The 27,981-nt window shown below is 58.2% G+C and overlaps 3 protein-coding genes, 1 long non-coding RNA gene, 1 other non-coding gene and 2 pseudogenes across 10 annotated transcripts; 2 read left to right on the forward strand and 5 right to left on the reverse strand.

Annotated features, from left to right (window-relative positions):
• Positions 1 to 8,722: 8,722 nt before the first annotated feature.
• LOC139825905 (uncharacterized) lies at positions 8,723 to 13,189 on the forward strand. 4 transcript variants are annotated; one of them, XR_011736070.1, is made up of 3 exons: positions 8,723 to 8,874; positions 9,533 to 9,644; positions 11,393 to 13,189. It is a non-coding gene; the product is annotated as an uncharacterized lncRNA (long non-coding RNA). The 4 variants fall into 4 exon arrangements; XR_011736067.1 differs by having other exon boundaries at positions 8,723 to 8,852; XR_011736068.1 differs by having other exon boundaries at positions 8,723 to 8,852; positions 9,533 to 9,629.
• TRNAR-UCU (transfer RNA arginine (anticodon UCU)) lies at positions 12,591 to 12,664 on the forward strand. The gene has a single exon. It is a non-coding gene; the product is annotated as a tRNA-Arg (tRNA).
• A 2,032-nt stretch (positions 13,190 to 15,221) lies between the features above and the next one.
• Positions 15,222 to 16,257, reverse strand: LOC136112821 (protein S100-A4-like). Its single transcript, XM_065857709.2, has 3 exons — positions 16,107 to 16,257; positions 15,579 to 15,732; positions 15,222 to 15,478 (listed from the first exon to the last, which is right to left on the reverse strand). Exons 2-3 carry the CDS (start codon positions 15,714 to 15,716, stop codon positions 15,314 to 15,316), a joined length of 303 nt encoding a protein of 100 aa, XP_065713781.1. The 5' UTR covers positions 15,717 to 15,732; positions 16,107 to 16,257; the 3' UTR covers positions 15,222 to 15,313.
• Positions 16,258 to 18,222: 1,965 nt separating this feature from the next.
• LOC136112824 (protein S100-A4-like) lies at positions 18,223 to 19,848 on the reverse strand. The gene is made up of 3 exons (XM_065857712.2): positions 19,825 to 19,848; positions 18,968 to 19,117; positions 18,223 to 18,424 (listed from the first exon to the last, which is right to left on the reverse strand). Exons 2-3 carry the CDS (start codon positions 19,106 to 19,108, stop codon positions 18,260 to 18,262), a joined length of 306 nt encoding a protein of 101 aa, XP_065713784.1. The 5' UTR covers positions 19,109 to 19,117; positions 19,825 to 19,848; the 3' UTR covers positions 18,223 to 18,259.
• On the reverse strand, positions 19,425 to 19,543 carry LOC136113050 (5S ribosomal RNA; annotated as a pseudogene).
• Positions 19,849 to 23,194: 3,346 nt separating the features above from the next.
• Positions 23,195 to 27,139, reverse strand: S100A16 (S100 calcium binding protein A16). 3 transcript variants are annotated; one of them, XM_065857707.2, is made up of 3 exons: positions 27,008 to 27,139; positions 24,071 to 24,232; positions 23,195 to 23,960 (listed from the first exon to the last, which is right to left on the reverse strand). In XM_065857707.2, the coding sequence occupies exons 2-3, from the start codon at positions 24,224 to 24,226 to the stop codon at positions 23,796 to 23,798; spliced, it is 321 nt and encodes a 106-aa protein (XP_065713779.1). In that variant the 5' UTR covers positions 24,227 to 24,232; positions 27,008 to 27,139; the 3' UTR covers positions 23,195 to 23,795. The 3 variants fall into 3 exon arrangements, with proteins under 3 accessions (XP_065713779.1, XP_065713778.1, XP_071656562.1); XM_065857706.2 differs by lacking the exon at positions 27,008 to 27,139 and adding an exon at positions 24,704 to 24,835; XM_071800461.1 differs by lacking the exon at positions 27,008 to 27,139 and adding an exon at positions 24,552 to 24,574.
• Positions 25,845 to 25,963, reverse strand: LOC136113046 (5S ribosomal RNA; annotated as a pseudogene).
• Positions 27,140 to 27,981: the final 842 nt, after the last annotated feature.

Raw genomic sequence — 27,981 nt, forward strand, 5'->3', positions numbered from 1 at the left:
GGGATTCATCACTCTCCAGCTGTCTGCAGACAGCAAACCAAGAGCAATGTTTGACAGTGAGGAATAATTACCTTGCCAGCTTTGCTTTATCCACATTTCAAATTCAGAAGGGAGATAAAGCCACATTACCAATGGCTCGGGGAAGGAGCCCATCAAGACGAGCATCTGGTGCAGCTGGATCTCCCTTGTTTGTGCTGGTGGAAGCTGGTGGAGGGACGAGAGGCCCTGGGAACACCCCCAGCCACCCTGGGTGTCCTCTGCCTCTGGTCCTTCGTCTCCAGGGCTGGCTTTGGTTACTAAAGGCCCTCTGATGCTTTGGCCAACCAAACCCTGGCACCGCAAGTCCTGCCCAGCCTGAGGAACGGCCTCCCAAAGCGAAGTCTGCGCCAATTAATTTTGCGCATCCGTCCCACCTCTTTAATTAAATTAGCTTGAACACGAAGGGTTGCCTGACCCTGATTGGGTTAAATGAGCCGGTATCCATGGCAACCTGCTTCTCAGAGGGTCTGACATCTTGCTGTCTCTCTTCCAAACCCTTCCACATTCCTCGCGTCCCATCCCTCTTGGCACGTGGGTTTTAAAGGCACAAAGTTAGGTTAGGTTAGGTTAGCTTAGTTATCTCTGTAGGATTTAGCACGGGAAGGAAGGGAGGCAACGCAAGGGAAAGGTTGGGAAGTTACTTGACTGTGTGCAATATTTATGCACCCAGCAAAGGATGTGAGTGGAGGAATATTTAATAACATGGGCAGAGATGTAGTAAGGCTCGGGGATGAAAGATTTTAAGCAATTTCAAGCTCAAAATATGCTTCAGACATTCAACAAGGAGGGGAGTCTATCAGGAGAACGTATCCTAAAGGAAGCAATTTGCTATCTCTTTGCATCTTTAAATGACATTTGGGAATGGAACTCATTTAAGATTCATTTAAGCTATTTCAGATGCCTCCTTTGGCATGACGTGACCTGCACCCATTCCCTCCATGGGCAGTGAAGGGAGCTTTGGGTGCCTGAGTGAAATGCTGTATTTAAACACCTATAAACAACCGGTTGAATCCCTCCCTGGGGTCTCTCTCTAAAATAACAGCTTCAGACGAACCGTGATAAACCCCTGATTTAAGTGTGACTTGAGAAGCTTCTCTAGGTCAGGATTATGTAGCCAGCCCCAGAACAGGGATGATTAAATGTTTCAATAGATTTAAGCAGATACATCTCGCCTTTCATTCTGGTGAATGCCAGACTACATGTAAAGCGTTTGATGAGCTGCGCTTTCACAATACATTGAAAAAAAGAAGATATAATGCTGCAGAAAAGCATTAGCCACAGGTGGAAGGGACGTACATGTTTGGCGTTGCCTTCCTTTCAGCAGCATTCCATCCCTTTTGAAAAGCAGGTGTCCATACAGGGCCCTGGGGGGACCAAGAGGCTTTAATGGCCCTGAGCAGCGTCCCCGGTGCTCAGGAGCCTGTTTCACGTTGATATTGCAAGTTGATAATGGGTTTATACATCGAGATGTTGCTGAAAAATGGTGTGTGATGGTGTATATAAGAAGCACGATTGAACCCTCTTATACATGTGGGGACGTTTGAAGGCATTATTGTACGGTCGGGAAGGCAATCTCCACGTTAGCTTTCATTACGTTTAGTTTGTAAACTGTGGCATGGTGTCTCTGTTCCAGGACCTTGGCAGTCTTAGGTCATTATTATCCAGAATCAAAGAGGAGAGGTTCGCTCCGTCCACTATTCACTTCTCTCTTTCCCCATCAAAGCCAGGGCGGGCTGCACCTGTTTTATTTAGTCTGGATGGATGTGATTTGATGAGTTTCCATAAGGCATCACTTTGTGGAGCACCAGCAACGCCGCTGGAAACCCTGGTTATGAATGAGGAGTCACCATGAGATGAGCACATTGGTAGTGGAGGATCTCAGTGAAACCTCCAGCCGCCCTCTCACCGCATCCCTCCCGTTCATTGTTGATGGAAAGCGCCTCGTGCCTTGTTCCTGTGTCACCTTTGTGCCCAGGAAAGGCACAATGTGGCTTTTGCTCCAGGTCACGTCCTCTGGTCGTTGGGGTCTCTGGCAGCCGCAATCTCGGCCACAGAGCCGAAGGAAGAGCGGTCAGCACATCCCTTCATTTCCATGTTGCATATGCACTTCTTCATTTCAACTAATTATTATAGACTAGGATAATTAGAAGCTTCGGGTAATTATCTCTGGATATTTTGCCGGTGTCTTGTAGCAGAGCTATTTCTTGCGTTCCTGAGGGAGATCCTGTATTTCTTATATTTCTGTTAATATTTGTGGAGCAGCCGCAGTCCGTGTCGTGGATCTTAACAGCAGCGCGGAGCTGATGCCACTGAACTCACCCTGGCAGCTTAACCTTGTTACAAGCACCCAGAAGGCCTCGTAAAATGGTGTTGCCTTTGGCTGGATCTTGTTCCTTCAGTTTGCTTACGAGGCCATGGTGTGTGGCAGTGACAGAGACCTCGCTGAAGCGGTGATTTATCACAGCACCGTCTCCCTCTCCATCTATTTCTTGTCAGCGGAGAAATTAGACTGGGATTTTTGGCCCGCGTGTCCAGAGGGCACAAGATGCTGTTTGACGGAGCTGCACGCGTGTCAGAAACCGCTCCAAAAGAGATTTCTCTCCAAGTGCGATGCCCGTGCTCAGGTGGTTTATGGGCATGCGTGGCCTTCAGTAAATGCAGAGCTCTCCTGTACACACTGTACATGTGGCACATCCTGGACAGGGACATTTCTCCTTGTATGAGATTTGTCTGCTCTCAGGGACCAAGACAAGGGCTTGACAGGTGAATCTTTTCAAGAAAAGAGGCAGATCCCCTGGTTTCACTGAAAATGGGTTAATTTTCTTCATGCACTTACAAACCTTTCTTTTCCATCGCTCGTTATTTGGACTTAGTTTGGGAACAAGAGGTACCAGCCCAGCACAGAGTTAATTAATGTGTTTAATTGCTCTGCTCTGACAGCCAAGGGCACTGAGCTCTGCCCACAGGGGTGAGGCAGTGAGGAAGGGGATGGACGGACAGAGCCGGACTGACACCCACACTGAGCAATCACAGTGTTCCAGCCCATTGGCATCGTGCTGATTATTTAAGAGTGGGGCCTTCCAGTTTCATTCTCTCTCTTCTCTTTGCTCTTTTTGGCGCAGCCAGGGGAGTTTTGGTCGGGACGTTTAGTTGGGTTTTTTGCCATTTTGCAGAGGCCTCTGGGCTCTTCTGCCTTTTCCCCTCTTTTCTCTCTCTGGGATGGGCTGTGGGACCAGGTGCCGTTTCCTGGCACTGGCTGCTCAGCGTGTTCATGAGGAATTGCCTTGAGCATCTTTTATTTCTATTATATATATACATATATATATTTACTAGTAGAGTATTAGTATTTTGTTATTTTATTAAACCATGTTCATCTCAATCCAAGTTTCTCCCTTCCTCTCGGATTCTCTCCCCTGTTGGAGTGAGTGAGCAGCTGCGTGGTTGCATTGCCAGCTCGGGTTAAACCAAGACAGCACAGCCCACCAGTGCCATTTGCTCCTTGAAGACCAAACCCTGCACGCCCTGGGCGGACAGAAATCTCCTCTAAGCAAGTGTGGTCATTTTAACCATAAATCTCAGCGTCCGTGCCTGTTAGAGCCACCCACGGCACAGCACGGGGCTGAAAGTGCAACCGCAAGATCTGGTCAGGACCCAAGAACTGCAGACAGATGAAAAACTTGGCCCCATCTGCTACCGTGAAGTCATCTTTATCATCTGATTGCAAAGCCAGAGAGCTGGGAGAGCATTTGAATGGCTGCTGCTGCCGCCGCAGTGATAAATTAGATCACTTTGAGAGCACTTTAGAGCTGGGCAGAAAATTCAGTTGCTCTCCCTGCCAATTTAATCCTGTAAGTGGAATTAAAGCTTGCTTTAGCTGCACTCTCCAGCCACCAGCAAGTGTCCCTCATGCACAGTCTCTGAGGGATTTATCTCTCTGGGAACTGTGTGTGTGTGAACCAGCAAAAATGGGCAGAGCCTGCACAGCACCCAGGGGAGCACTGCAGGAACAGGAGCCCCTTTTGGTCTTAATTCCCCAGACAACTTGGACCTGGGTCTGAAAAGCAATGTTTGAGATGACCTGTTTTACTAATGCTACTGATAAAATAGAGAAAATAATACAAAATATACAAACCCAATGTTGAAAGTCCCGGCAACTGCAGAGCCGGCAGCCGAAGTCCCGGACTGGATCCTCCAGCCAACCGGAGCTGGATTCACTCTGTCACTGGCCTCAGTTCACAAGCCGGCAGCCGAAGTCCCGGACTGGACTCTCCAGCCAACCGGAGCTGGATTCACTCTCTCACTGGCCTCAGTTCACAAGCCGGCAGCCGAAGTCCCGGACTGGACTCTCCAGCCAACTGGAGCTGGATTCACTCTGTCACTGGCCTCAGTTCACAAGCCGGCAGCCAAAGTCCCGGACTGGACCCTCCAGCCAACCGGAGCTGGATTCACTCTGTCACCAACCTCAGTTGGCAGGAACGACTCGCAAGGTCCTCTCCTGATGTCGCCATAAGGAAACGGGGCGAGATCCTCGTGATCTCCCACTTCTCTATGAAGTATCAGGTGGATGGGATGGTGTACTCGGTTGGTCAGGTTTTGGTCACCTGTTTCTCGTCGCCCCTCTCGTGGATGTGCGTCCATCCTGATCAATGACCTCGCATCCATTGCTGTGTCTACCAAACATGGATCTGGCTTGCAGGAAGATGCAGTTAATAAGAAAGCTTTAGCTAATTCACTAAAAGACAAACCTGGTTTTAACAAAACCAGGACACCAGCTCTGGTGGCCTCAGCCTCGGCCAATCGGCTCCCTTGCCGTGAGGTGGGTTTGGTATCGGAGGTGGTGGCACCTGACCGGGCATCTCGCAGACACGGTGCAGGAAGGAGCTGGTCCTCCCCACCCACAACGGGACGTGTTAACCTGTGACGCTCTCCCCTGCAGATGCTAATGCAACGTGAAGCCGGTTCCAGGCTTTTACCAAAAAGCTCCGCCTAATTTCTAGCCTAAATGTATTCATCAGCTCATTTGGTTTTGCTCTGAAACAATTTTCACATGTGGTATTTGAAGGATCCTGTGTATAAGGCACCTGCTTAACTTCAGGCAGTGTAAGAAGCACCAATACATTTGATAATTAAATGTTTGCTGCCACCTAATTGTCCCTTATTACACATATTCTTTGAGCTGAAAGCCTGTCTACTGGCACCCTCCCCAGAGCGCTGAGCTTCAAAGGCAGCCGGAGAAGTTTCTTTTCTTAAAGCACAGTATATATTTAAAATGGAGCCATCTCCAAAACTGTCAGGAAACAGATAAAGAAACAGAGAGAACAGCAAACCCAGCGGGCTAATTATAAACAGTCAAATATAGGAAAAAAGCAGATTGCGGCAAGCTGATCAAATGACAACACCAACACCACCGAAAGAGGCACTTACCTACAGACACCAGAGCGCCCGGGTGAGCGCGGGCTCGGCTCTAATCTGAGTTTTCATCCGCAGACCTGAAAATCCGGCTGATCCGGGCTGTATCCAGAGATGAGCTGCAGTCATCGGCTTGAGTTCAGCCTAGAACCAGAGGAGAATGGGTTTCCAAGCACTTCTGTGCTCAGGCGCCCTTTCCTGGGTACAACCCGGCCGCCTTCACTGCTGCTCCGATGCGCATCTTCCCCTCTCAGACATCCCGGGGGGAACGCGGAGCTGGCAGCGCCGCAGCCACCTGGTGGGTTTGCGCTTCTCGATCACACGTACTCGAGCAAACGGTTGCATTTGGCAAGGGGAGCCGTGTTTTCTCAGCTATAAATACAAACACATTCAAGGCAGTTGAGATCTTTTTAAAGCACGAGCAGCCTGTGTGTGTAAGCAACTCTATTTTCAGCCTCACCGCCAACTAAGAAAAGTTCTGTAGTCCTTTTAGTTGAACTTTCTGGTTGTTGCGTTTTCTTCTTTAGCTCCTCTTGAGAAAAATCAGGTTTATGCATATGGGGGGTGATTGGGGAAGCTCATCGTGGAGAGCAAACCAAGTCGTGGTGATGGGGTCGATGGGGTTTCTGTAGGATTGAGAGTCCATGGAAAGGATGGGAGCAGCCAGCGATCCTGGGACGTGATATGGGGGGTGATTGGGGAAGCTCATCGTGGAGAGCAAACCAAGTCCTGGTGATGGGGTCGATGGGGTTTCTGTAGGATTGAGAGTCCATGGAAAGGATGGGAGCAGCCAGCAATCCTAGGACATGTTGCTCTGGGGAATGGGATATATCTGGGATATATGTGGGATATATCTGCTTGATTTTCAGCATCCAGATCGGTGTTTGAGCAGAGCAAGGGGCACCTTCTGAAGGTGAGGCAGCTCCCGCTGGTGCCTCGCTCCCATTTCTTACCACAAGGACCAAAAACCCATGAGCTCATTGGAGGCGTCTACTTTAGGGCAGACTAAATTAGGAGAGCTGACTTGACAGCCCTAGCGATGAGGGTTCAGCTCCTCATCCCTACAGGACGGGTAGCGAGAGGCGCTGAGGCTTTGAAATTGGCTCCGCGCAGCCCGGGAAGCACGGCGCTCCTGAGGATGCGAAGCAGCGGGATTAGCACTTCGGTATTAAAAAATTAAGCATTCCTGGGATCGCTCCAGGGTTTGGAGGCTACACTGGAATGGTGGAGTTTGTATCTACGCCATTAAGCTCTTTTTAGAGTAGGATGTGCCCACCTGGAGCCTCTTGGGAACGCTCCCTCCCCTGTGCCTGGGGATGATTTGAGAGGAGCTGGCTTGCACGGCACGGCCAAAAACATAAGAGAAACTGCGCAAAGGGTGTCGTAGCGAGGATGACGGAGTCCCCGTGCCAGGGGACATCTGGCACTCCTCGTTTTACCAGTCAGGATGGAAGCACAAAGCTCCATGTCAAGCAGCGGACTGGTATTTGCCAGGTTGGGAGCTGCGCGCTCCCTCTAGCACCCAAACCATGAGCATCGTCTGCATCGGATCTTTCAAAAGGCCCTAATTTTGTGGAGTATCCAGCGGGAGCAGATTCCGAGCCTTTTGGTCGCAATGAGCCCCTCTTGTAAGAGCAGCAGAAATTGATTCTGCCCTGATTTTCTCACAGCAAACAGCAGAACGTCCCCAGTAGATGCTCTCAATACCCGCCGTCCCTTCCTTCGAAAGGAGAGCGTTTTGCTGCCCTCTCCTGTCAGCACCGTTTGTAAATGGGCTCTCAGGTCTCTGGGTGGGAAGGGGATAAATCAGAGTGTGATGTTTGGGGGCTTCTCGGTGGCAAATTTGGCGCTGGGGGAGCTGCGGGGGTGGCTCCTGTGAGGAGACACCAGGAGCTGCCCCATGTTGGAAAGAGTCATAGAGTCCTAGAGGGGTTTTGGCTGGAAGAGACCCGCAAGATGGCCAAGTCCAGCCATTAACCCAGCACTGGCGGTAAGAACATCGTCTACGCATCCTTTAAACCCCTGGTTGTACCAGCACCGGTGTGGGCGGCAGGCCCGGGGCAGCGATCGTCCCTGCGCTGGGACCTGGGGAGGACAAAATGTGAATCCTGGGGGCAGTTTTGGGCCCCTCAGGACAAGGCTTAAAATGGCGGCGCCAGAATCACCTCAGGGCTCAGAGTGGTGGCACCAGAATCACCTCAGGGCTCAAAATGGCGCCAAAATCACCTCAGGGCTCAGAATGGTGGCACCAGAATCACCTCAGGGCTCAGAGTGGCGGCACCAGAATCACCTCAGGGCTCAAAATGGCGCCAAAATCACCTCAGGGCTCAGAATGGCGGCACCAGAATCACCTCAGGGCTCAGAGTGGCGGCACCAAAATCACCTGAGGGCTCAGAATGGTGGCACCAGAATCACCTCAGGGCTCAAAATGGCGGCCCCAGAATCACCTCAGGGCTCAGAATGGCACCAAAATCACCTGAGGGCTCAGAATGGTGGCACCAGAATCACCTCAGGGCTCAGAATGGTGGCACCAGAATCACCTCAGGGCTCAGAGTGGCGCCAAAATCACCTCAGGGCTCAGAATGGTGGCACAAAAATCACCTGAGGGCTCAGAATGGCGCCAAAATCACCTGAGGGCTCAACATGGCAGCACCAGAATCACCTAAGGGCTCAAAATGGTGGCGCCAGAATCACCTCAGGGCTCAGAATGGCGCCAAAATCACCTCAGGGCTCAGAATGGCGCCCCCAGGGGTGTCGGGATCACCTCCCACCAAGAAAGGCCTTGAGGTGCTGGAGTTGAGAGAAGGGAACGGAGCTGGTGAGGGGCTGGAGCACAAGGGTGATGGAGCGGCTGAGGGAGCTGGGGGTTCAGCTGGAGAACAGGAGCTGAGGGGAGACCTTCTGATCTCTGAACTGCCTGAAAGGAGCTTGGAGCATGGGGGGGCGGGCTCTGCTCCCCAGGAACAAGCACCAGGAGCAGAGGAAACGGCCTCAAGGAGACGTTGAGGGTGGAAATTTGGGGTGATTTCTCCCCAAAGGGCTGTGGGTGTTGGAACAGCTGCCCAGGGCAGTGCTGGAGTCGCCATCCCTGGAGGGCTGGACAGACGAAGTTCTTAGGGACACGGGGTGGTGCTGGAGTCGGTTGGGTTATGGTCGGAGCCCCCTGGGCGTCTCTTCCGAGCGATTCTGCGGAGCCCAGAGCGGGACGGGCGGCGCTGCCCGGGCCCGGCCCCTCCATCCCCATGGAAACTCCGACCGCCCCGGGCGGAAAGGGCCGGCCCGGGAGGGGACAAAGGAGCGCGGGGAAGCGCCGGAACACGGCGGGCGAGCCCGGGCGGAGCGGCCCCGGGAGCCCGGCCGGGGGTGGGGGGACGGAGCGAGAGGCCACGGGACAGCGGCCTGAGGTGCGAGAAGTGGCCGCAGGCGGTGAGGGGAGGCCCGGCCGGGCTGCGGGGAGCGGCGGGGCCGGCTCGGGACAGCCGGGGGGTGGAGGGGACGCGGGCAGCGAGGAAACAGCGACTTGGTGGAAGTGAAGGAGCCGCTCGGGAGGCCCGGGAGTCGCTGCGGCCGTGGCGCCGAGGGGACAGCGACAGGCAGGGCTCGGCTTACCAGGCCGATCCTACGAGTGGTGGCTTGGTTGGTTTGTTTTTAAAGCAAAGAGGCAAAACCTGAAACATACGCTGGGGGAGGACGGCAATCTGCGGCTAAATAAGTCATTTTAGGGCAAAAACACTAATAATGTTGGGGGGCGGGAGGTAATGTGATGCTTTGTTAGGTTGGCATTCCTTGGAGGAGAGGAGGCGTTCCAGTAAAAGGTAATATTAAGTTTCCAAAAGTCCTAAAATGGCTGTTATAGGGTAGTAAATTATCTTGCTTCACCCCATTCTACTGCATCCCTGCTCCTGGCTCATGTTCTCCCCATCTGTGGAAAGTGATTTGATCCTGGAAGGCGACTGGGGGCCAATTCCCACCTTGCTTGGACCTTCGGCAACTTTTTCACTCCCATCACACTTGTAACTTGATGTTTCTGATCTCAAAATACGCTGCAGAGCTTCCTGAGTTCCATTGTCATCTCTTCCCACAGAAATGGGTGTATCGGCGTCCTCCAGCATCGAAACTCCAGCGCCTGCATCGCTGCTGCTCGCTCCAGTCTGTGCCCTCCTCGTGTGTCACGTACGGAGGTGACAGGGACAGAGGTGACAGGGATGGTTGGTTTGCGGGGGGAGAGTTATTGAAGCTACAGAGATGCGTTGTGTTCAGCGAGGAGCGCTTGGTACCCGTGAGCACGTCCTTGTGTCACACGAGCGTGTGCTGGAGGAGCACGGGGAGGCGACGGGGCTTTGGTGGCACTCGGAGCAGTGTGGCTTATTTGGGGGGTGCACTCGGAGCAGTGTGGCTGATCGGGGGTGCGCTTGGGGGGTGCACTCGGAGCAGTGTGGCTGATCAGTGGGTGCATTTGGGGATGCATTTCCAGCAGGGTGGCTGATTGGGGGGTGCACTTGTGGGGTGCACTCGGGGCAGTGTGGCTGATCGGGGGTGCGCTTGGGGGATGCATGCAGAGCAGTGTGGCTGATCAGTGGGTGCATTTGGGGGTGCATTTCCAGCAGGGTGGCTGATTGGGGGGTGCACTTGTGGGTGCGCTCGGAGCAGTGTGGCAGATTGGGGGGTGCATTCTGAGCAGTGCGGCTGATTTTGGGGTGCACTCGGAGCAGTGTGACTAATTGGGGGGTACACTCGGAGCAGTGTGGCAGATTGGGGGGTGCATTCTGAGCAGTGCGGCTGATAAGGGGTGCACTCGGAGCAGTGTGGCTGATTTTGGGGTGAACTCTGAGCAGTGTGGCGGATTGGGGGGTGCATTCTGAGCTGTGTGGCAGATCAGGGGGTGCACTTGGGGGGTGCACTCGGAGCAGTGTGGCTGATTTGGGGGTGCACTCGGAGCAGTGTGACTAATTGGGGGGTACACTCGGAGCAGTGTGGCAGATTGGGGGGTGCATTCTGAGCTGTGTGGCAGATCAGGAGGTGCACTTGGGGGTGCACTCGGAGCAGTGTGGCTGATTTGGGGGTGAACTCTGAGCAGTGTGGCGGATTGGGGGGTGCGTTCTGAGCAGTGTGGCAGATCAGGGGTGCACTTGGGGGGTGCACTCGGAGCAGTGTGGCTGATTTGGGGGTGCACTCGGAGCAGTGTGACTAATTGGGGCTACACTCGGAGCAGTGTGGCTGATTGGGAGGTGCATTCTGAGCTGTGTGGCTGATTTTGGGGTGCACTCTGAGCAGCGTGACTAATTGGGGGTTACACTCGGAGCAGTGTGGCAGATTGGGGGGTGCGTTCTGAGCTGTGTGGCAGATCAGGGGGTGCACTTGGGGGTGCACTTGGAGCAGTGTGGCTGATTTGGGGGTGCACTCTGAGCAGTGTGGCGGATTGGGGGGTGCACTCGGAGCAGTGTGGCTGATTTTGGGGTGCAATCTGAGCAGTGCGGCTGATCGGGGGTGCACTTGGGGGTGCACTCGGAGCAGTGTGGCTGATTGGGGGGTGCACTCAGCAGTGCGGCTGATCGGGGGGTGCACTTGGGGGGTGCACTCGGAGCAGTGTGGTGGATTGGGGGGGTGCAGTCTGAGCAGTGTGGCAGATTGGAGGGTTCCTTCTTCCTTTTCCTTCTTCCTTTTCCTTCCTTCCTTTTCCTCCCTCCTTCTTTCCTCCTTCCTTCGTCCTTTCTTTTCCTCCTTCCTTCTTTCTGTTCCTTCTTTCTGTTCCTCCTTTCTGTTCCTTCTTTCTTTTCCTTCTTTCTGTTCCTTCTTTCTGTTCCTTCCTTCTTTTCCTTCCTTCTTTCTTTTCCTTCTTCTTTCTTTTCTACATTGGTGCTTTTCAACTTTATCTAAGATTTATTACATGTCATGTTTTAAGTGCAGCCTTTGTTCACCCTATGGGCTGGTGACTTTTCTCCAGGCCCTGCTGGGATTACAGCGCCTTGGTCCACAGAGCCATTTCATTTCAAGGATTATCAGTTTACCGGGTGTCTCTTGCAGCAGGAAGGGTTTGTCTGACAGAAGTTAAGCCCAGGCCTTCCTTCCCACCCCTTATAGCTGGGTTTTACTGCTCAAGAAGCCACAAACCTTGCAGGTACTGTTTCGTCTAAATAAACCCTTTCTTCTCAGTGAGGTGACAAATCCGCCCCATTTTGCAGATCTCTGATGTCTCCGTGTTACCCTTGGATCCCAGCAAAGTGCAAACTGGACCTTCTCTTGCAAACGTTCCGTGTAATTTGTAGTTGCTTTTGGTAAATATGAGCAGAACTTTACAGCTTAACATTTTAGCAAATCCAGTTTACCAAACAAAGAGTATATTAAAAATCACACAACTTTATACTTCTAGCTGATTCGTTGTGTTCACTATGCATTTACTTAAGCTAAATGATTAATATTAAACTTAAATTGGGCTCACCCACTGACCTGTCAGTAAAACCATTGCTGTACAGCTCAGTTATTTGGCAGGGATTGCTCCAAGTGGGCTCACCCAGGCTGTTGTATTTCTGTGCCTTTCGTGTTTATCCCTAATTAACAGCACATTTGTGATTAACACTGCTCCGAAATTCGTGAGCGTGTTTATTCACAGCCGGGAATCGTGTCACAGAGTCCGATCAATCGCTCAGTAACTCAGTGGATGTAAAAGGATGTTTCCTGTTGTTACGATGTAATTTTTCTCCATATAGAAAAGCATTAAACCCTTGATTGACAGCTTGTTTAAAATAAAGACATGATAGCTGCTTTTTCTTCTGTTTCTCCGCTCGAACCACAGGTCTCTGCTTTCCCGGTGTCGTAAGCCAAATCCTCTTTCATCTTTATCTCCCTTGGATGCCACGATGCTGCCGAGCAATTAACTCTGCTCCAGGCTTTCTCTCTGCCCCCGGAGACGCTGCAGGAAAGTGCCAGAGCTGCAAACACAAGCCCGCATCCAGGTTTTTGCAGCATCCCCGTTGCCGAGCGCAATGTGGATCATCCCCGGCATCCCCGTGGAAGAACGGGCTGCGTGGAGATGCTTTGCTGGGGAGATGGGTCCGGGCGTGGGGTTTTCATGGGGTGTTCAGACCCCCGGACGCCGCACGCGGGTTTTCCAGTTCTGGTTCCGACGCTGCTGCCATGGGGAGGTCTCTGTGGCGCAATGGACGAGCGCGCTGGACTTCTAATCCAGAGGTTCCGGGTTCGAGTCCCGGCAGAGATGATCTCCAAGCAGGTGTCTCTTTTCTTTTAATGCCCGTTGCTTTGTAGGTCCCAATCTGTCACATTTATAACGCCCCCGAGGGATTTGGAGGGGCAGATAATGACTTTCCGCGACAGCCTCTCTGCAGATGATGCGTAACGGTGCTGAGCTCCCTTCTAAGTCATCTCTCCATCATATTCCCCTTTCCTCGTTCCTTTTGGTATCTCCTGAATAACCGGGTGTTTTAACCCTCTACTGCTCACGAGTCTCATCTTTGGTACCTTCTTAACGAAAGTTCGGTGCTTTCCAGTAGAAATCAGATGCTTGGGCGGTTTGGAGCCTTCTGTGGATGTTTCCCGTGATAAACGTGGTCGTTGTTTTCAAACACGTGGCAAAAAATAGGTCTATATTGTGAATTTCTACCGTACAGAAATTCTTTGTAAATGCTCTTATTTTGCATGTTTTTACCTTGCTGGCGCCCACCCCCACACCCCTGTGGGTGTTCACCTTCCCAAGCAGCAAATTGACTCTTTTTTCCCTTTAAAACAGGTGGTATTAGTGTGTATCTTCCCATGTGGTGTAAAGACTGGAGATGCAGGATGGGGGCGTGGCCAGCGGGGGGGGGGGGCGTGGCCAACGAGGGGCGGGGCCAAGGGGCGGGGCGGCTCCTCAACTGCAGCCCAAGGACTCCCAGTACAGACCAGTGAGGAGACCAGGACCCCCCGAATTCATAAAAATGGGTGTTTTGACCCCAAAATATCATGTCATGACTCTGCTTTGGGAGGTTTCGGGGACACTTATGGGGCAGAGGGGAGTTCCCCGGGAGGACTCCGCCCCTGCAGCTGAGGCACCGCCCCCTCCTGAGATGTGTGGCCTGTTGGGGGTGTGTCTTGTTCAGGCTCCGCCCCCTTTTGGACTCCACCGCCTTCTGTATCACCCAGCTGGGCTCCTGAAGGGGGTGTGTCCAACGGAGGCCCCGCCCCAAACCCCACCTCAGTCTTCCACCCTCAAATAGGAGTGTCCCATTCAGGCCCTGCCCCTTTCCCACCCACCCTAGCTGGGTTCCACCCCCAGGAGCATGACGCACATAAGCCCCGCCCCTCCCACACCCCCATTGGTGGTCTCCCTGCAGTGGGTGTGGCCAATGCGGGCCAATCTCTGACTCCACACCTAGGGCTCCCCAAAAACCCCAGGGCCCCCCGAGCTCCCCCTCCCAGGGTCCCCCCAAACCGTGGGAACCCCCCAGACCTGCTCCCTCATTCCCTGGAGCACCCCCCCAAACCCCAGGGGCTCCCCCAAACCCCAGGGACTCCCCCCAAGTCCCCCCCAAGCTGAACACTGGATCCAAAAACTGGGGGTTGGGGAACCCCCAAGGGGTCACTGGGGTGAAGAGGGTGCAAGGTGCCTCTCATACGCAGCAGTGGACCAGTGGATGGGTCACTAGCTCTGTAAACAAGGAGTTGTGGGTTCGAGTCCCAGCTGCTCTGAGTCCCAGGATGTGCCTCTGAGTGCAAGTGCTGCCCTGGTTAAAGCCTCAAATGGCGATTGGTGCCACAGTTTGGTTGTGGTTGGGCTGATCCCGGGCATCTCTTCCAACTGAAATGGTTCCATTTGATTCCATTCTGAGCCCTTGGATCAGACGCCTTAATCCCCGTGAAAGCTGCTGCCCCGCCCAGCCCAGCGGGGCCGTTACCGGGGCTGAGCTGCCACTGACTCACGAGGATCGACCCACGGGTGGGTGATGAGGGCTGGAGACAGCAAACTCCAGCTGGGAACGTCCTTTGACTCACTCTCATCATCCAGCAATGTGTACATGAAAGGGAATCCCAGATTGTGAGGGGTTGAAGGGACCTGGGAAGCTCATCCAGTGCAATCCCCCCAGAGCAGGAACACCCAGCTGAGGTTCCACAGGAAGGGGTCCAGGGGGTTTGAATGTCTGCAGAGAAGGAGACTCCACAACCTCCCTGGGCAGCCTGGGCCAGGCTCTGCCACCCTCACCCCCAACAAGTTGCTTCTCATCTTCCAGCGGAACCTCCTGTGTTCCAGTTTGCACCCATTGCCCCTTGTCCTGTCACTGGGTGTCACCCAGCAGAGCCTGGCTCCATCCTCCTGACACTGCCCCTTTCCATCTTGATCCCCAGCAATGAGTCCCCCCTCAGTCTCCTCTTCTCCAGCTCCAGAGCCCCAGCTCCCTCAGCCTTTCCTCACACGGGAGATGCTCCACTCCCTCCAGCATCTTGGTGGCTGCGCTGGACTCTCTCCAGCAGTTCCCTGTCCTTCTGGAGCTGAGGGGCCACAACTGGACACAATATTCCAGGTGTGGTCTCCCCAGGGCAGAGCAGAGGGGCAGGAGAACCTCTCTGACCCACTGACCCCCCCTTCTAACCCACCCCAGGTCCCATTGGCTTCCTGGCCACAAGGGCCCAGTGCTGGCTCATGCTCACCCTGCTGTCCCCAGGACCCCCAGGTCCCTTTTCACTGCTCTCCAAAGCAGGGTCCAAATCTTGGTCTCACCTAATGTGCCAGCACCCCTGGCCCTGGGGCAGGAAACCCCCATTACAAATCCCACAGAGAGAACTTTGTTTAAAACAACTTTTATTGAAAGAACATGAGGAAGGCGGCGGGAAGGTTGGGAGGGTGGCGGCGCAGCCCGGGGACGGTGCCCCGCGCTCAGTTCCTGCGCGGCATCTTGTCCGGATAATCCTGGAAGAAGTCGTTGCACATCATGGCCATACAGGCCAGGAAGATCACGTACTCTTGGAAATCCACCTCGCTGTCGCTGTTGTTGTCCAGGTCATTCATGAGCTTCTGTAAGTTTGCCTCACTGGTTTGTTTCTGCCCGGGGGGGAGGGGAAAGAAAGGGTTAAAATGGGACTTTTGCATCAAGGGCCACATCTCTGAGCCCTGAGACGCGCGGCGCCTGCCCCGCACTTACACTGAAGCTGGGCAGCTCCTTGGTGAGCAGCTCCTTGAGCTCCTGCTTGCTGAGCTTGTACTTGTCCCCCTCCTTCCCCGAGTACTTGTGGAAGGTGGAGACGATGGAGGCCAGGGACAGTTCCAGGGGAGACGCCATGGGGACACCAGCCAGCCTGGAGGCACCAACAGCACAGGGAGGTGAGTGCAGAGCTCAGCATCCCCAAGCAACCCCGTGCTGGGGGGCAACGCTCTCCCCCAGCCCCCCAGATCATGAACACCCCCGGATTCACCACCACTTCCTCCCTAATTTCACCCTCCCGCTAGAGTGGCTGTGCTGGTAATGGTGCTGAGCAGCGCCCGGGGGGGAGAACATGGGGGAGGCAGCAGCTCCCTCCCAGAGCCAGGCAGGGAGGGCGCACACCCAGTTTTCCAGCTCTCGGAGGTGAAACGCAGCCGCAGGGAGGAAACCTCGGCAACATCTGTCGGCAACATCTGTCCGGCCGGCGCGCGGGGGGAACGCGGCGTTGTAGGGAAGAAACCAACTCACCGGCAGCTCGAGCGGAACAGGCGAGGACGGGCAGGGCGGGAGGCGAGCTGGTGCGGGGCCACGGCATTTATAGCCCCGCCCGGGACACCTCCCTCGCTCACGGGGGACGGCACCAGCGCCGATCCTGCGCCCGTTTGGACATTGGCTGGCGGAGGAGGAGAGGAACCCCTGGGAGCCGCCCTGGCCCCCCAAACCATCCCCCTTCCTGCACTGCTGTGGGTTAGGGAAAGCAAAATGTGTCCCCAAGGGACCAGGACCAGGGACTGGGACCAGCATCACCCCTGGGGGCACGGGGCGAAGCGAGGGCCGGTGATGCCGGCGAGGGCCGGTGATGGCGGCGCGGGCCGAGACGCGGCGCGCCAAGCATCCCAGGGGTGTCTGGAGCCGCGCGAACCCCCACAGGGTTTGCCCAGGGCTTCTGTGTTTCGCTGGGCTTTGGGTGAGGTTTTTCTCTGGTTTTCACTCGACTGCAAGCAATTTCTGTTTCCTAATAGGGAGGGCAGCGCGTCACAACGCCCGTTGTGTAACGGAGCACTATTTCGGTGCCTGCGTGTCCCGGACACGTGTCGGCGGCTGCGGGATAAAACCAGGAGCTTGCAGCCCCCACAATGGGGTGAGCTGGCTGCTCATTGTGGTGCAAGGGCTGGCAAACACCCCGGGTGTCCCCAAGCCTGGCCGAGCCCCCTGGGGACACCGGCACCTGCTGCTGGGGGATGAGAGCGGGGAAAACAGGGTGCAGAACCCCACTCCCGGCTCTGGGACCAAACACTGCGCAGCGTCTCCCCACATCAGGTGTTCCTTTAAGGACCATTTTGGCAAAAGAAACCAAACCCAAGCCTGAGCCTCATCTCGTTAAGAACCAGCTGCAAGCTGGTTTAAATTAGTGGGAGGGGTGGAAGCTCCTGGGGTTTTATAAAGAGGGGAAGGGGCAGGGTGAGGTTTGGAGGTGCTGGAAGGACTTGGGTTGTGCAGTGCAAGGGTCCAGGTGCTTCATAAGGGCTTTTTGAACCTGGGGTGGTTTCTCTGGGGTTCCGGGAGTGCTGGAGAGCAGCTGCAAACCAGCCCAGACCTGTCAGGGCCTGCTGGGGGGGGTTGAGCCCCAGCTTCCTGGTAGAACGGCGTGCCCAGGAAATCACTGCGTATCTGCAGCTCCCTGGCCAACCCGGGGGTCCTTTGGTGCAGTTCATGGGCTCTTCCGCATCCCAAGGGGACCAAGGGTCCCCTGTGGCTCCAGCTCTTTCCCATGAGAACAGGGAACGTGCTCTGGCTGTTGTGCACCTTGCACGTTCCTGCCCGGTTCCTCCATGACAACTTTCTCTACCCAAACCCTCGGGGCAGCTCGCAATGACCGAGCTGGGCTCAGGGGGGCTCGCGAGCTGGGCTCAGGGGAGGCTCGCGAGCTGGGCTCAGGGGAGGCTCGCGAGCTGGGCTCAGGGGAGGCTCGCGAGCTGGGCTCAGGGGAGGCGCGCGAGCTGGGCTCAGGGGGGCTCGCGAGCTGGGCTCAGGGGGGCTCGCGAGCTGGGCTCAGGGGAGGCTCGCGAGCTGGGCTTAGGGGGGCTCGCGAGCTGGGCTCAGGGGGGCTCGCGAGCTGGGCTTAGGGGAGGCTCGCCAGCTGGGCTCAGGGGGGCTCGCGAGCTGGGCTCAGGGGGGCTCGCGAGCTGGGCTCAGGGGGGGCTCGCGAGCTGGGCTCAGGGGAGGCTCGCGAGCTGGGCTCAGGGGGGCTCGCGAGCTGGGCTCAGGGGGGCTCGCGAGCTGGGCTTAGGGGGGCTCGCGAGCTGGGCTCAGGGGAGGCGCGCGAGCTGGGCTTAGGGGGGCTCGCGAGCTGGGCTCAGGGGAGGCGCGCGAGCTGGGCTCAGGGGGGGCTCGCCAGCTGGGCTTAGGGGAGGCTCGCGAGCCGGGCTTAGGGGAGCTCCTGTGTTTTGAGCTCAGCATGCCCTGAGCTCCTTGCAGAGCCAGCAGGAGCAGGTTCGGGGTGGAAAGTCCAACGATGTCGCTGAGCTGGTTTTACTCAACCCTTATATCTGAAAGATGCCTCCGGGGCTGAGCTGCGCCGTGGAAAATCCCACGGAGCTGGAGGAAAGCGTGAGTCACCCTCTGCCGCCCAACACCCACCGAGCTCTGGCAAAGCTTTTATTGAAAGCCCGGCTGCGGGGTCACTTCTTGCGGGGCTGCTTGGGGGGCCCGTCCTGGAAGAACTCGTTGAAGCCCATGGTGATGCAGGCCAGGAAGCAGGCGTACTCCTTGAAGTCCACCTCGCTGTCCTTGTTGTGGTCCAGGTCGTTCACCAGCCGCTTGAACTCAGCCTCGTCCATTTGTTTCTGGGGTGGATAAGGGGTTTTGGGGTGCGGGGGTGAGTGCTTCCCCATCCAGCCCTGCTGCTTACAGGGAAGGCTGTAAAGAGCCTGTGCTTCCCTCCCCCTGCTTTGATGAAGGGTTTTCTCTTTGTGTTTGGAAATACAGGTGGTTTACCCGTGATGGGGTCGTGCCTATGGCAAGTCTGATTCTCCATCATGAAAACGGCTACAAAAATCTCTCCTCCCAATTTAAACCGCAAGCCAAGAAGGGGAAGTGGGGGTTGAAAGTAACAGGATTAAAACCAATTGAAATCGGAGCGTAATTTTCTTTGCCAATCAAAATGTTTCGGTGGCTGTAAGAAAGCCAAGTTTCCTTTAGGTCTGAGCTCGGGTCCTCCTGGTCTCGTCCCTCCTCATCCCCAGGGCTTGGGAAATTCAGAGAGCACTGTGTCTCACCCTCATTTGTACCGTGCTGTAGGGGAAGAGCCAAGGCTGTTTGGGTCCTGCCCCTCCAACACCCGAGCATCTCCAAGGGACACAAAGAGACGTGTCCCCACGGCCACTTACGCTCCCGAAGACGGGCAGCTCCTTGTTCAGCAGCTCCTTGAGCTCCCCCTTGCTGAGCTTGTACTTGTCCCCTTCCTTCCCTGAGTACTTGTGGAAGGTGGTGACCATCACGGCCAGCGCCTGCTCCAGGGGACACGCCATGGCCAGCTTCTGGAGGACAGAGCACCGGGGAATGGGGTCAGGGCGAGCCCAGGGTGGCAATCACAGGATCCCAGAATGTGAGGGGTTGAAGGGCCCTGGAAAGCTCATCCAGTGCAATCCCCCCGGAGCAGGAACACCCAGCTGAGGTTCCACAGGAAGGGGTCCAGGGGGTTTGAATGTCTGCAGAGAAGGAGACTCCACAACCTCCCTGGGCAGAGCAGAGGGGCAGGAGAACCTCTCTGACCCACTGAGCACCCCCTTCTAACCCACCCCAGGTCCCATTGGCTTCCTGGCCACAAGGGCCCAGTGCTGGCTCAGCCCACAGCACCCGCTGTTCCCAGCTGGTCTCCCATCCAAGCACTGACCGGGCCCGACCCTGCTTAGCTTCCCAGATCAGACCAGATGGGGCGTTCCCAGGGTGCTATGGCTGTATAGATTACATTATGTATATCTATATGTTCCCCAATATATCCTGATAGTATCTAAACTAACCCCTTTTTTCAAGGGCAGAGCAGAGGGGCAGGAGAACCCCTCTGCCCTACTGACCACCCCCATTAATGAGGTCACCCCTCAGCCTCATCCATCCCCCCACCCTGCCCAAATCAACCCACAACGCTGTGGAGTGGCAGCTCAACCCCAGCACCCCTGGACTATTGGGGTGAATTGCAGCAGGGGAGCGAAGCTGCGGGGCGGGCGATGCGGGAGCGGACACTCACCGGGTCGGTGCGGTGCGGGTGCGGTGAGCGGCCGGGGTGCCGCAGCCTGAGTGCGAGGGGCATTTATAGCCCAGCTGGGGTGGCGCCGGCCCGTGCAGCCCCCTCGCCTCCAGGCTTTCCCAGCAGCTCCACGCAGGTGGTTTCGCCCGCACCCCATTTTTGCCTAACGAACTGTGTGATCCCGTTAGTGGGAGGTGGGTGGGTTTGGGTGCTGCTGGCCCTGCTAAGAAGTCTGGGGACCGAGGGAGCAGCCAAGGGACGACTGAGGGGACTGGGGAGGGCTGGAGCATCCTTGGGACTCCTTGAGGAAGCCGATCACCAGCCCACGTCGCCGCCTAAGCCATCACTGCAGTGTCCCCCACACCCCCAGCTTTCTGGGTGTCCCAAGCATTCCCATTCCAGTGTCCCCAACACAAACAGGCTCTGTCTGGGGAGGTGACAGCAGCTTTACTTGTGCCACAGGCTGGGGCTCGATGCTGTTGGTGAAACCTTAGCACAGCAGTCATTGCAGAACATGCTGAGGCAGCCCAGGAGGTGCAGGAGCTCCTTGGAGTCCATCATGTTGTCCTTGTCCTCCAGCAGCACCCAGAAGCTGCGCCCATCCAGTTGCTGGCACAGAGGGGCCAAGGACGGCGTTCACCGGCCACGGCGTCAACCGCAGCGCGCGGTGTCGGCAGATGGGGGTAAGCAGCTTTGGGGAGGAACGAGGCCTTCCCTGACCCTCTCATCGATGAGGATGCTGGTGGGGCTCAGTCCCATGTGTCCCCCCCATATAACTGGGCAGCTCCTTCAGCCGCCCTTGCTCAGCTGGTGCCCGTCGCCCTCCCTCCCCGAGTGCTGGTGGAAGGTGGCAATGCTGGGGGCCAGAGCTTCTCCCAGCGCGGTGGCCACGCTGGCAGAGCAGCGGGGAGGGCACCTGGCTGTGCTGCACAGACCCCAGTTCTATTTGCATTGCTGCCCCCTGCAAGAGCTTTTGTTTGGAGGAGGGAACCAGGGTAAATCCTCATCTGCCATAACCCAAGGTGGCACTGAGCATCCTGAGCCAACCTTGCAGTCCCTGGGGATTGCAGAGGAACCTGTTTTCCTTCTCCTGGGGCTGTGGCACCTGGGGAAGACTGGGGGGGAATGTATTTGGGGCGTTTTCTGAAACCTTACAAACCTTGTGCCATGTGGGACCCGGAGGCTGCTGCACTGCCAGGACTGGGTTAGCAGCTGGCACAGGGTCCCCAGAGCTGATCCCACCGAGGACGCGGGGACAGGACCGTGGGCTTGAGCTCCCTAAACTGGGGCCAGCCGCAGAGCCTGGCAGTCCCATCCCTGTCCTGCAGCCCCGCAGCGTCCCACTCCCCGCCTGCCATACGGTGCCGTTGCAAAGTGCCCCAGGGCTTTCCAGGAGGAGCACCCATGGGTGCAGCCGCTGAGCACACAAACCACCGCCTGCCCACGCGGACACACGGACGTCCTGCATGCCCGTGCCCTGCGGCAGCTCCTCCCGTGCCCTGGGCTCCACATGCACCCATGTTTGCTCTGAGCAGCTCCGGGGTGGGAAATAACACACCCAGCTTGAACCAGCACCAGTGTGGGGGTTACGACTGCTCGGAGCCCCAGCCCGGCTGCTCGGGTCCTGCGGGGAAGCACAAACAAGAGGGGCACATCCTGAATTGACTCTGATCACTGCAGCCTATCCGCATCTACAAATGAGGTGCTGGGGGTTGGTTGCCCCTCACGCTCCAGGTCAATTCTAGAGGTCCCGAGGCTGCCGGATCGCTGGGATTCCTTGTGAGCAGCACCAGCCGAGCCCGCTCGCCCCATCGCCGGCGCGGTGATTCACAGCCCTGCCCACGCCTGAGGATTCCTGCACCGTGACTCAGCGCCGCCCTGCCCCGCTGCGCCATCGCCCATGGGGGCACCCCCAGATTGCCCGGGACCCCCAGCGCTGCAGGGCAGGGGAAGGTGGGCAGCGCCGGCGGGGGGACAGGAGAAGCCGGTGATGCTCCTGCATCGCGGAGGGAGCAGCAGGGTCGGTGAGGGGGGGTCTGACTGGGGAAAGGGGTCTCAGCTCCAAGGTGCTGCCACCCCCCTGCCATGGGAGTGAGGGGCGCAGGGGGCAGCGCCATGATCGCAGGCCCAGGGCCAAGTCCCCTCCCAGTGGAAAATCCCCAGCAGGCGCTGAGGATGCCGGGCCGGGCTCTCTGCCAACACCGTGGGCGTCCCCAGGCGCCACAACCCGAGCGGCGGCACAGTCCCCGCCGAGCGCTGGTGGCCTGCGGGGTCCCGGCACACGCGGCGCCACGGAGGTGATCCCAGCCTGGGGGGGGGCATGGGGTGCGCCGAGATGCAGCGCAGGAATTGGGGTGCCCCAAAATCCCCAGGATGTGTGGCCAGGTCCTTGGGGTGCACAGACATGGGGCTGTGGTCTCAGGCTGCTCGGACCCCACATGGGGACATGGACAAGGCCGCCTGGGATGTGTGGCCATGTCCTTGGGGTGCACGGATGTGTGGTTGTGGTCCTTGGGGTGCACAGACATGGGGCTGTGGTCCTTGGGGTGCACAGATGTGGGGCTGTGGCCCCAGGCTGCTCAGACCCCACATGGGGACATGGACAAGGTCCCCCAGGATGTGTGGCCATGTCCTTGGGTGCACAGATGTGGGGCTGTGGCCCCAGGCTGCTCAGACCCCACATGGGGACATGGACAAGGTCCCCCAGGATGTGTGGCCATGTCCTTGGGGTGCACGGATGTGGGGCTGTGGTCCCAGGCTGCTCAGACCCCACATGGGGACACGGACAAGGTCCCCCAGGATGTGTGGCCATGTCCTTGGGTGCACGGATGTGGGGCTGTGGTCTCAGGCTGATTGGACCCCACATGGGGACACAGATGAGGTCCCCCAGGATGTGTGGCCATGTCCTTGGGTGCACAGATGTGGGGCTGTGGCCCCACGCTGCTCAGACCCCACATGGGGACACGAACAAGGTCCCCCAGGATGTGTGGCCATGTCCTTGGGTGCACGGATGTGGGGCTGTGGTCCCACGCTGCTCAGACCCCACATGGGGACATGCAGAGGGTCCCCTGGGCTATGTGACAGCAGTGCCCACACCCTGTGCCCCAGCGGCGGTTCGCGGTGCTGCAGGGCTGGTGGGGTGCTGGGAGGCCAGGGTGTCTGCTGACACCTCGTGGTGGCTCCATCGCCCCAGGGAGCTCATCCCTGCGAGGCCAGAGGGCTGGGGCAGCCGTTGTCACCCACCAGCCCAGGCCATGCCGTGAGTGGGTGGGCGACAGGGGACAGGGCAGACCCTCGGTCCCCCGCGTCCCCTCGGTGCACGCAGGCTGGGGGGCACCCCCCGGGAAGGCAAATCCTCAGTATCGCCCGCTGCTCCTCCAAACTTTATTGCTGCAATAAATAACCACAGTGGTGGCGCCCGGAGGGGACCGCGCGCTCCCCCAGCCCAGGGGACCAGAGCACCGGGGAGCGCGGGCAGGACAGACCCTTCACCCGCTCGGGTTGGGGAAAGGCACCTTCTTCCCAAGGACACCCCCAATTCTGAGGGTCAGCTCCGAGGGGAGAGGGGGTCCCGGTACTGATGGGTTTCTACCAGCGGGGCCGTGTCCCGGAAGTCTGAGAACAGGCGGAATTCGTGTCCTAGATGAGGGGAAGCCGAGGACAGGGCTTGGCGGGGAGGGTGAGGGCGGGGATGGCGTGGGGCGAGGAGGAGCCCCCCGAGGCTGCCGAGGCCTCGCACCCCCCGCTCCCACCCCCAGGGTCTGCCCGCCCCATCGCATCCCGACGTGGCTCAGCTCAGCCAGCAAAGCTGTGGGGACACCGGGGTGAACCGGGGTGCACCGGGGTGAACCAGGACGGGCTGGGGCTCAGGACCGGGCTCAGCAGCAGGAGAGGCGAGAAGCGGGGAGCTGTGGAGAAGCAGGGGCTGAACCCGGGGGGCTGCGCCCATGGGGGGGTCTGGGTGCTGCTGGCTACTTGGTGAGCTTAACACCCTGCTCCTGCTGGCGGATGATCTGGGCGATGGGGCTGGCGATGCCGCCTATCAAGGTCCAGTACTCCTCGAAGCTGATGCGCCCGTCTTTATTCTCATCCAGGTCGCAGATGAGCTTATCGGCCGCTCGCCGGTTCCCGGTGTCCTGCGGGGAGACAGAGCCGAACGGCTCACACCGGGGCAAGCGGGGCGCAGGGGGGGACCCCACGCGAGCGGGAGGAGCGGGTCCCCCGGCCCCACGCGCCCCGGGCTCACCGTCAGCATGTGGTTGAGCTCGTGGCTCAGCATCTTGCGGAACTCCTTCTTGGTGATGCGCCGCGGCTTCTTGCAGCAGCAGCGGTGGCTGGAGTACTTGTCAAAGTTGTTCACCAGCACCTGGACGGCCCATTCCAGCTCTGTGCATTGCTCCATCGCTACCTGCGGGGACGGGGGTCAGGGACAGGGGCCGCGGGACACCCCATATGGCCATACTGGGGAAAATGGGGGTAGAAAGGCAGGCAGCGTGCCACCAAAGCTCATGGTGCCATCTCCGGGCATGCACGGGGGTCTCTGGTGCCACCAGCCCCGGGGTCACGGGAAGCCCTCGATCAGGCGAAAAGCACCCTCCACCGTGCTGGTGTCCCCATGTCACTGCTCGCACTGGGTCACCCCAAAAATCCTCCCGTCCCCAGCACTGTGGCGCCCGCTCCGGCACAGCACCCGCCCCACAGCACCCGCCCCACAGCACCCGCCCCACCTGCCCCCCGGGGCGGCCGCCCCCACGCGTAGGCCGAGGCGGCAATTATGGCGCTGGGGCCACAGCCGCTGGTTCCCAGGGCTCATTAGGGAGGAATGGGGCTGGGAGACGTGTGGCGGCGGCGGTGGCGGCGGGACCAGGGCAGGAATTACCGGCCAGCCTTCCTCTTGCTTCACGGCTCCGGGAACACCCCGCCGGGCAGGTCCGGACCTGCCCGAGCCCCCCACGAGCCAAACCAAGGGCGTCCCTCGCACCCCGGGGTCCAATCCTGCCTGCTTGCTCAATGTCCGGGCTCCCTCTCCTCGCTCCGTGGCCCTGGGGCTGCCCCAAGCCAGGAAGCTCCTTCCTATGGACGGACCCAACAGGATGGTCCCCGTCACGGGTCCGGCGTCCACATCCCGGGCAGGGACGGAAACGGCGTCACCTTGTCCGGCCTTGGCTCTTTCCTGCCCCGGCGGCGGTGGGGAGGGGATGAGCTGGGGTGTGTTGCTCCCTGTGTCTTCGCTCATTTACACCGGGTGTAACGCAGGCTGCCCCAGCAGGGCTTGGGGAAAGCGGCACCCCAACCCTGACATTCCCCACCCCAGGAGCATCACCCGTGATGCCCCCAGGACCTGCCCCGTGCCCAACGCCTGGCTCACCCTGTCCGTCCTTTGTACCAACCTCCCCACGTCAGCACCAAGACAAAGGCGCTGGTGCATGAGGGTGGTGAAGGAGACACCAGGCTCAGTCCTGGGCCTCCCGCACTTGTTGTCTCATCATGGCTGGGTGCCCTCCTGAGCTGTCCTCGTCCCCACGGGAGCTTTTGCTGTGTCCCGGTGCCACAGCTCAGAGCCATTGTATCCTGGGAGTGGGGACGGTCACAGAATCACAGAATTTAAGTGGAACCTCCTGTGTTCCAGTTTGCACCCATTGCCCCTTGTCCTGTCACTGGGTGTCACCCAGCAGAGCCTGGCTCCATCCTCCTGACACTGCCCCTTTCCATCTTGATCCCCAGCAATGAGTCCCCCCTCAGTCTCCTCTTCTCCAGCTCCAGAGCCCCAGTTCCCTCAGCCTTTCCTCACACGGGAGATGCTCCACTCCCTCCAGCATCTCGGTGGCTGCGCTGGACTCTCTCCAGCAGTTCCCTGTCCTTCTGGAGCTGAGGGGCCACAACTGGACACAATATTCCAGGTGTGGTCTCCCCAGGGCAGAGCAGAGGGGCAGGAGAACCTCTCTGACCCACTGAGCACCCCCTTCTAACCCACCCCAGGTCCCATTGGCTTCCTGGCCACAAGGGCCCAGTGCTGGCTCAGCCCACAGCACCCGCTGTTCCCAGCTGGTCTCCCATCCAAGCACTGACCGGGCCCGACCCTGCTTAGCTTCCCAGATCAGACCAGATGGGGCGTTCTCAGGGTGCTATGGCTGTATAGATTACATTATGTGTATCTATATGTTCCCCAATGTATCCTGATAGTATCTGAACTAAACCCTTTTTTCAAGGGCAGAGCAGAGGGGCAGGAGAACCTCTCTGACCCACTGACCACCTCCTTCTAACCCACCCCAGGTCCCATTGGCTTCCTGGCCACAAGGTCAGAGGCTTGCAGGGTGCTGGGGTGGCTCTTGAACAGTCCCATTGCTGGCAGGAGGTCCCACCATGAGCTGCAGTGCTCGGCACAGCCACACACCAGAGACCTCCAGCTCCGGCCCGTCATCCCAGACCATTAATTACCAACAAAAATCAATCAGCAGCACCCAGGCCAGAGCACTCACTGCACACCCACCCCTTCACCCGTTGGGTCCCCAATGCAGACCCCACATCACGGGTTCCCCACCAGCGCACCCAGCCCGTCCTCGGGGCATCGCGGCTCCTGCTCCCACGCTGACTCACGGCACCGGCACGGCCAACGCGCACGGCCCCACCACGCGCCCCCAGGGCCAGCCCAGGGCACCGGGACTTTGTCACCGTGGCGGGGTGCAGGGGTGCTGGCACGGCTATGGCGGGGCTGGGCGCCGTAGGCGGGACGGGCAGGATGGGGCTCGTCGGCCGCTTGGCTCCTGCTGCCGTCCCCACTCTTCTTTCTCCTCTTCCTCTCCTTCCTCGCACACTCAACAGCACCAGCACCCTGAGCTGGACCCGCAGATGGACACAACCCCCGTGCTCCCTGCCCACAGCACCGGCATCACCGGGGGGAAATTCCCCTTTTCAGGGGCCAGGCCCCACTGGCAACCCCCAATGCTGGGCTCTCTGTGGGTCGATGGACGCTGCCAAACCGTGTGCCGGACCACCCGCCCCCATCCCAGCTCCCCCGGTGCTCCCCAGGCAGCCGGAGGGTCCCGTCCTCCCGGCCCCGCGCGCGGCGCCGCCGAAGGGCTCGAGGGGGTTTCCACCGCCCAACCTGCAGCAGCGCATCCGGGGCTGCTCCTGGTTGAATATTCAACCCAAAGGTCCCGATTTGTCCTTCCCAGAGCCTCACCTGGCCCTGTCCGCGAGTCCTGCTGCGTCCGTCTGTCACCGATCCGGCGGCGCGGGCTTTGGGAACTGGTGACGCCCGCTCTCTCCTCACCTTGCACCCATACCCGTGGGGCCCAGCGGGGCTTTTAAAGAGGCTCCCGCCCCTCCCTGACGTTCCCAGGGCGTTCCCAGGCTGGGGCTCACCTGGGAAATGGCTCCGTGCGATTGCGACACCCAGGACGGGTCGTCCCGAGCAGGGACCCGCGATGGGCTGCGGCTCCGTGGTGGGGCCACGGGTGGCGTTTGGGGGCCACCCCCAGGGACCCCATGGGCTGGAAGGGGTCCTGGTGGTGGTGATCCAATGGTTTTGCAAACCCACCGTGATCCAAACACCCACCCACCGAAAATGCAGCTGCCCCATCCCACCTCCCCATCACCTGCCCCGCTCCGAACCCCCCGTGTGCACCCAGTACCAGCAAGGCCGGCCCATTGGATCTAACGTGGCCCAAGAGTAAATTGGGGGGAATCATTTATTTGAACCAAAACCACTCATTCTAAAGGGTGAAAGGCTCTGGCTCGGGTCTCTGTGATATCAGCAGCGCCAAGCGGGGCCGTACGCAGCGCTCAGCTCTCTCCAGATACCCCGGCACAGATAAGGTGCTTTTCAGCTGGTAGCTGTGCTTGTAAACTCACATCCGTAATTAATTGTCCCAGCAAATTGTACCCCTGGATGTCTACTGCAGCGATGGCGCGGCGATTTGATGCCGAGATTAGATACGGGCGTTATTGGGAGCTCCATATTTGGAGGTGATGCACAACAGGCACCTGCTCAGAGGACCTCGGGGATTCTCATCCCGGAAGAAGGCGACGTGTGTCATCTCGGCTCTGCGGTGGCTTCCTCCTAATCTCGGTTGGGAGGAAGCAAACCCGTCCGCGGCCGAGATGCTCCGCTCTCGTTGATGCAACATCCCAGGAGGGTGGGAATCCTTCCCCGAC

Source organism: Patagioenas fasciata, chromosome 30, assembly GCF_037038585.1.
Source record: "Patagioenas fasciata isolate bPatFas1 chromosome 30, bPatFas1.hap1, whole genome shotgun sequence".
NCBI classification, from domain to species: Eukaryota; Metazoa; Chordata; class Aves; order Columbiformes; family Columbidae; genus Patagioenas; species Patagioenas fasciata.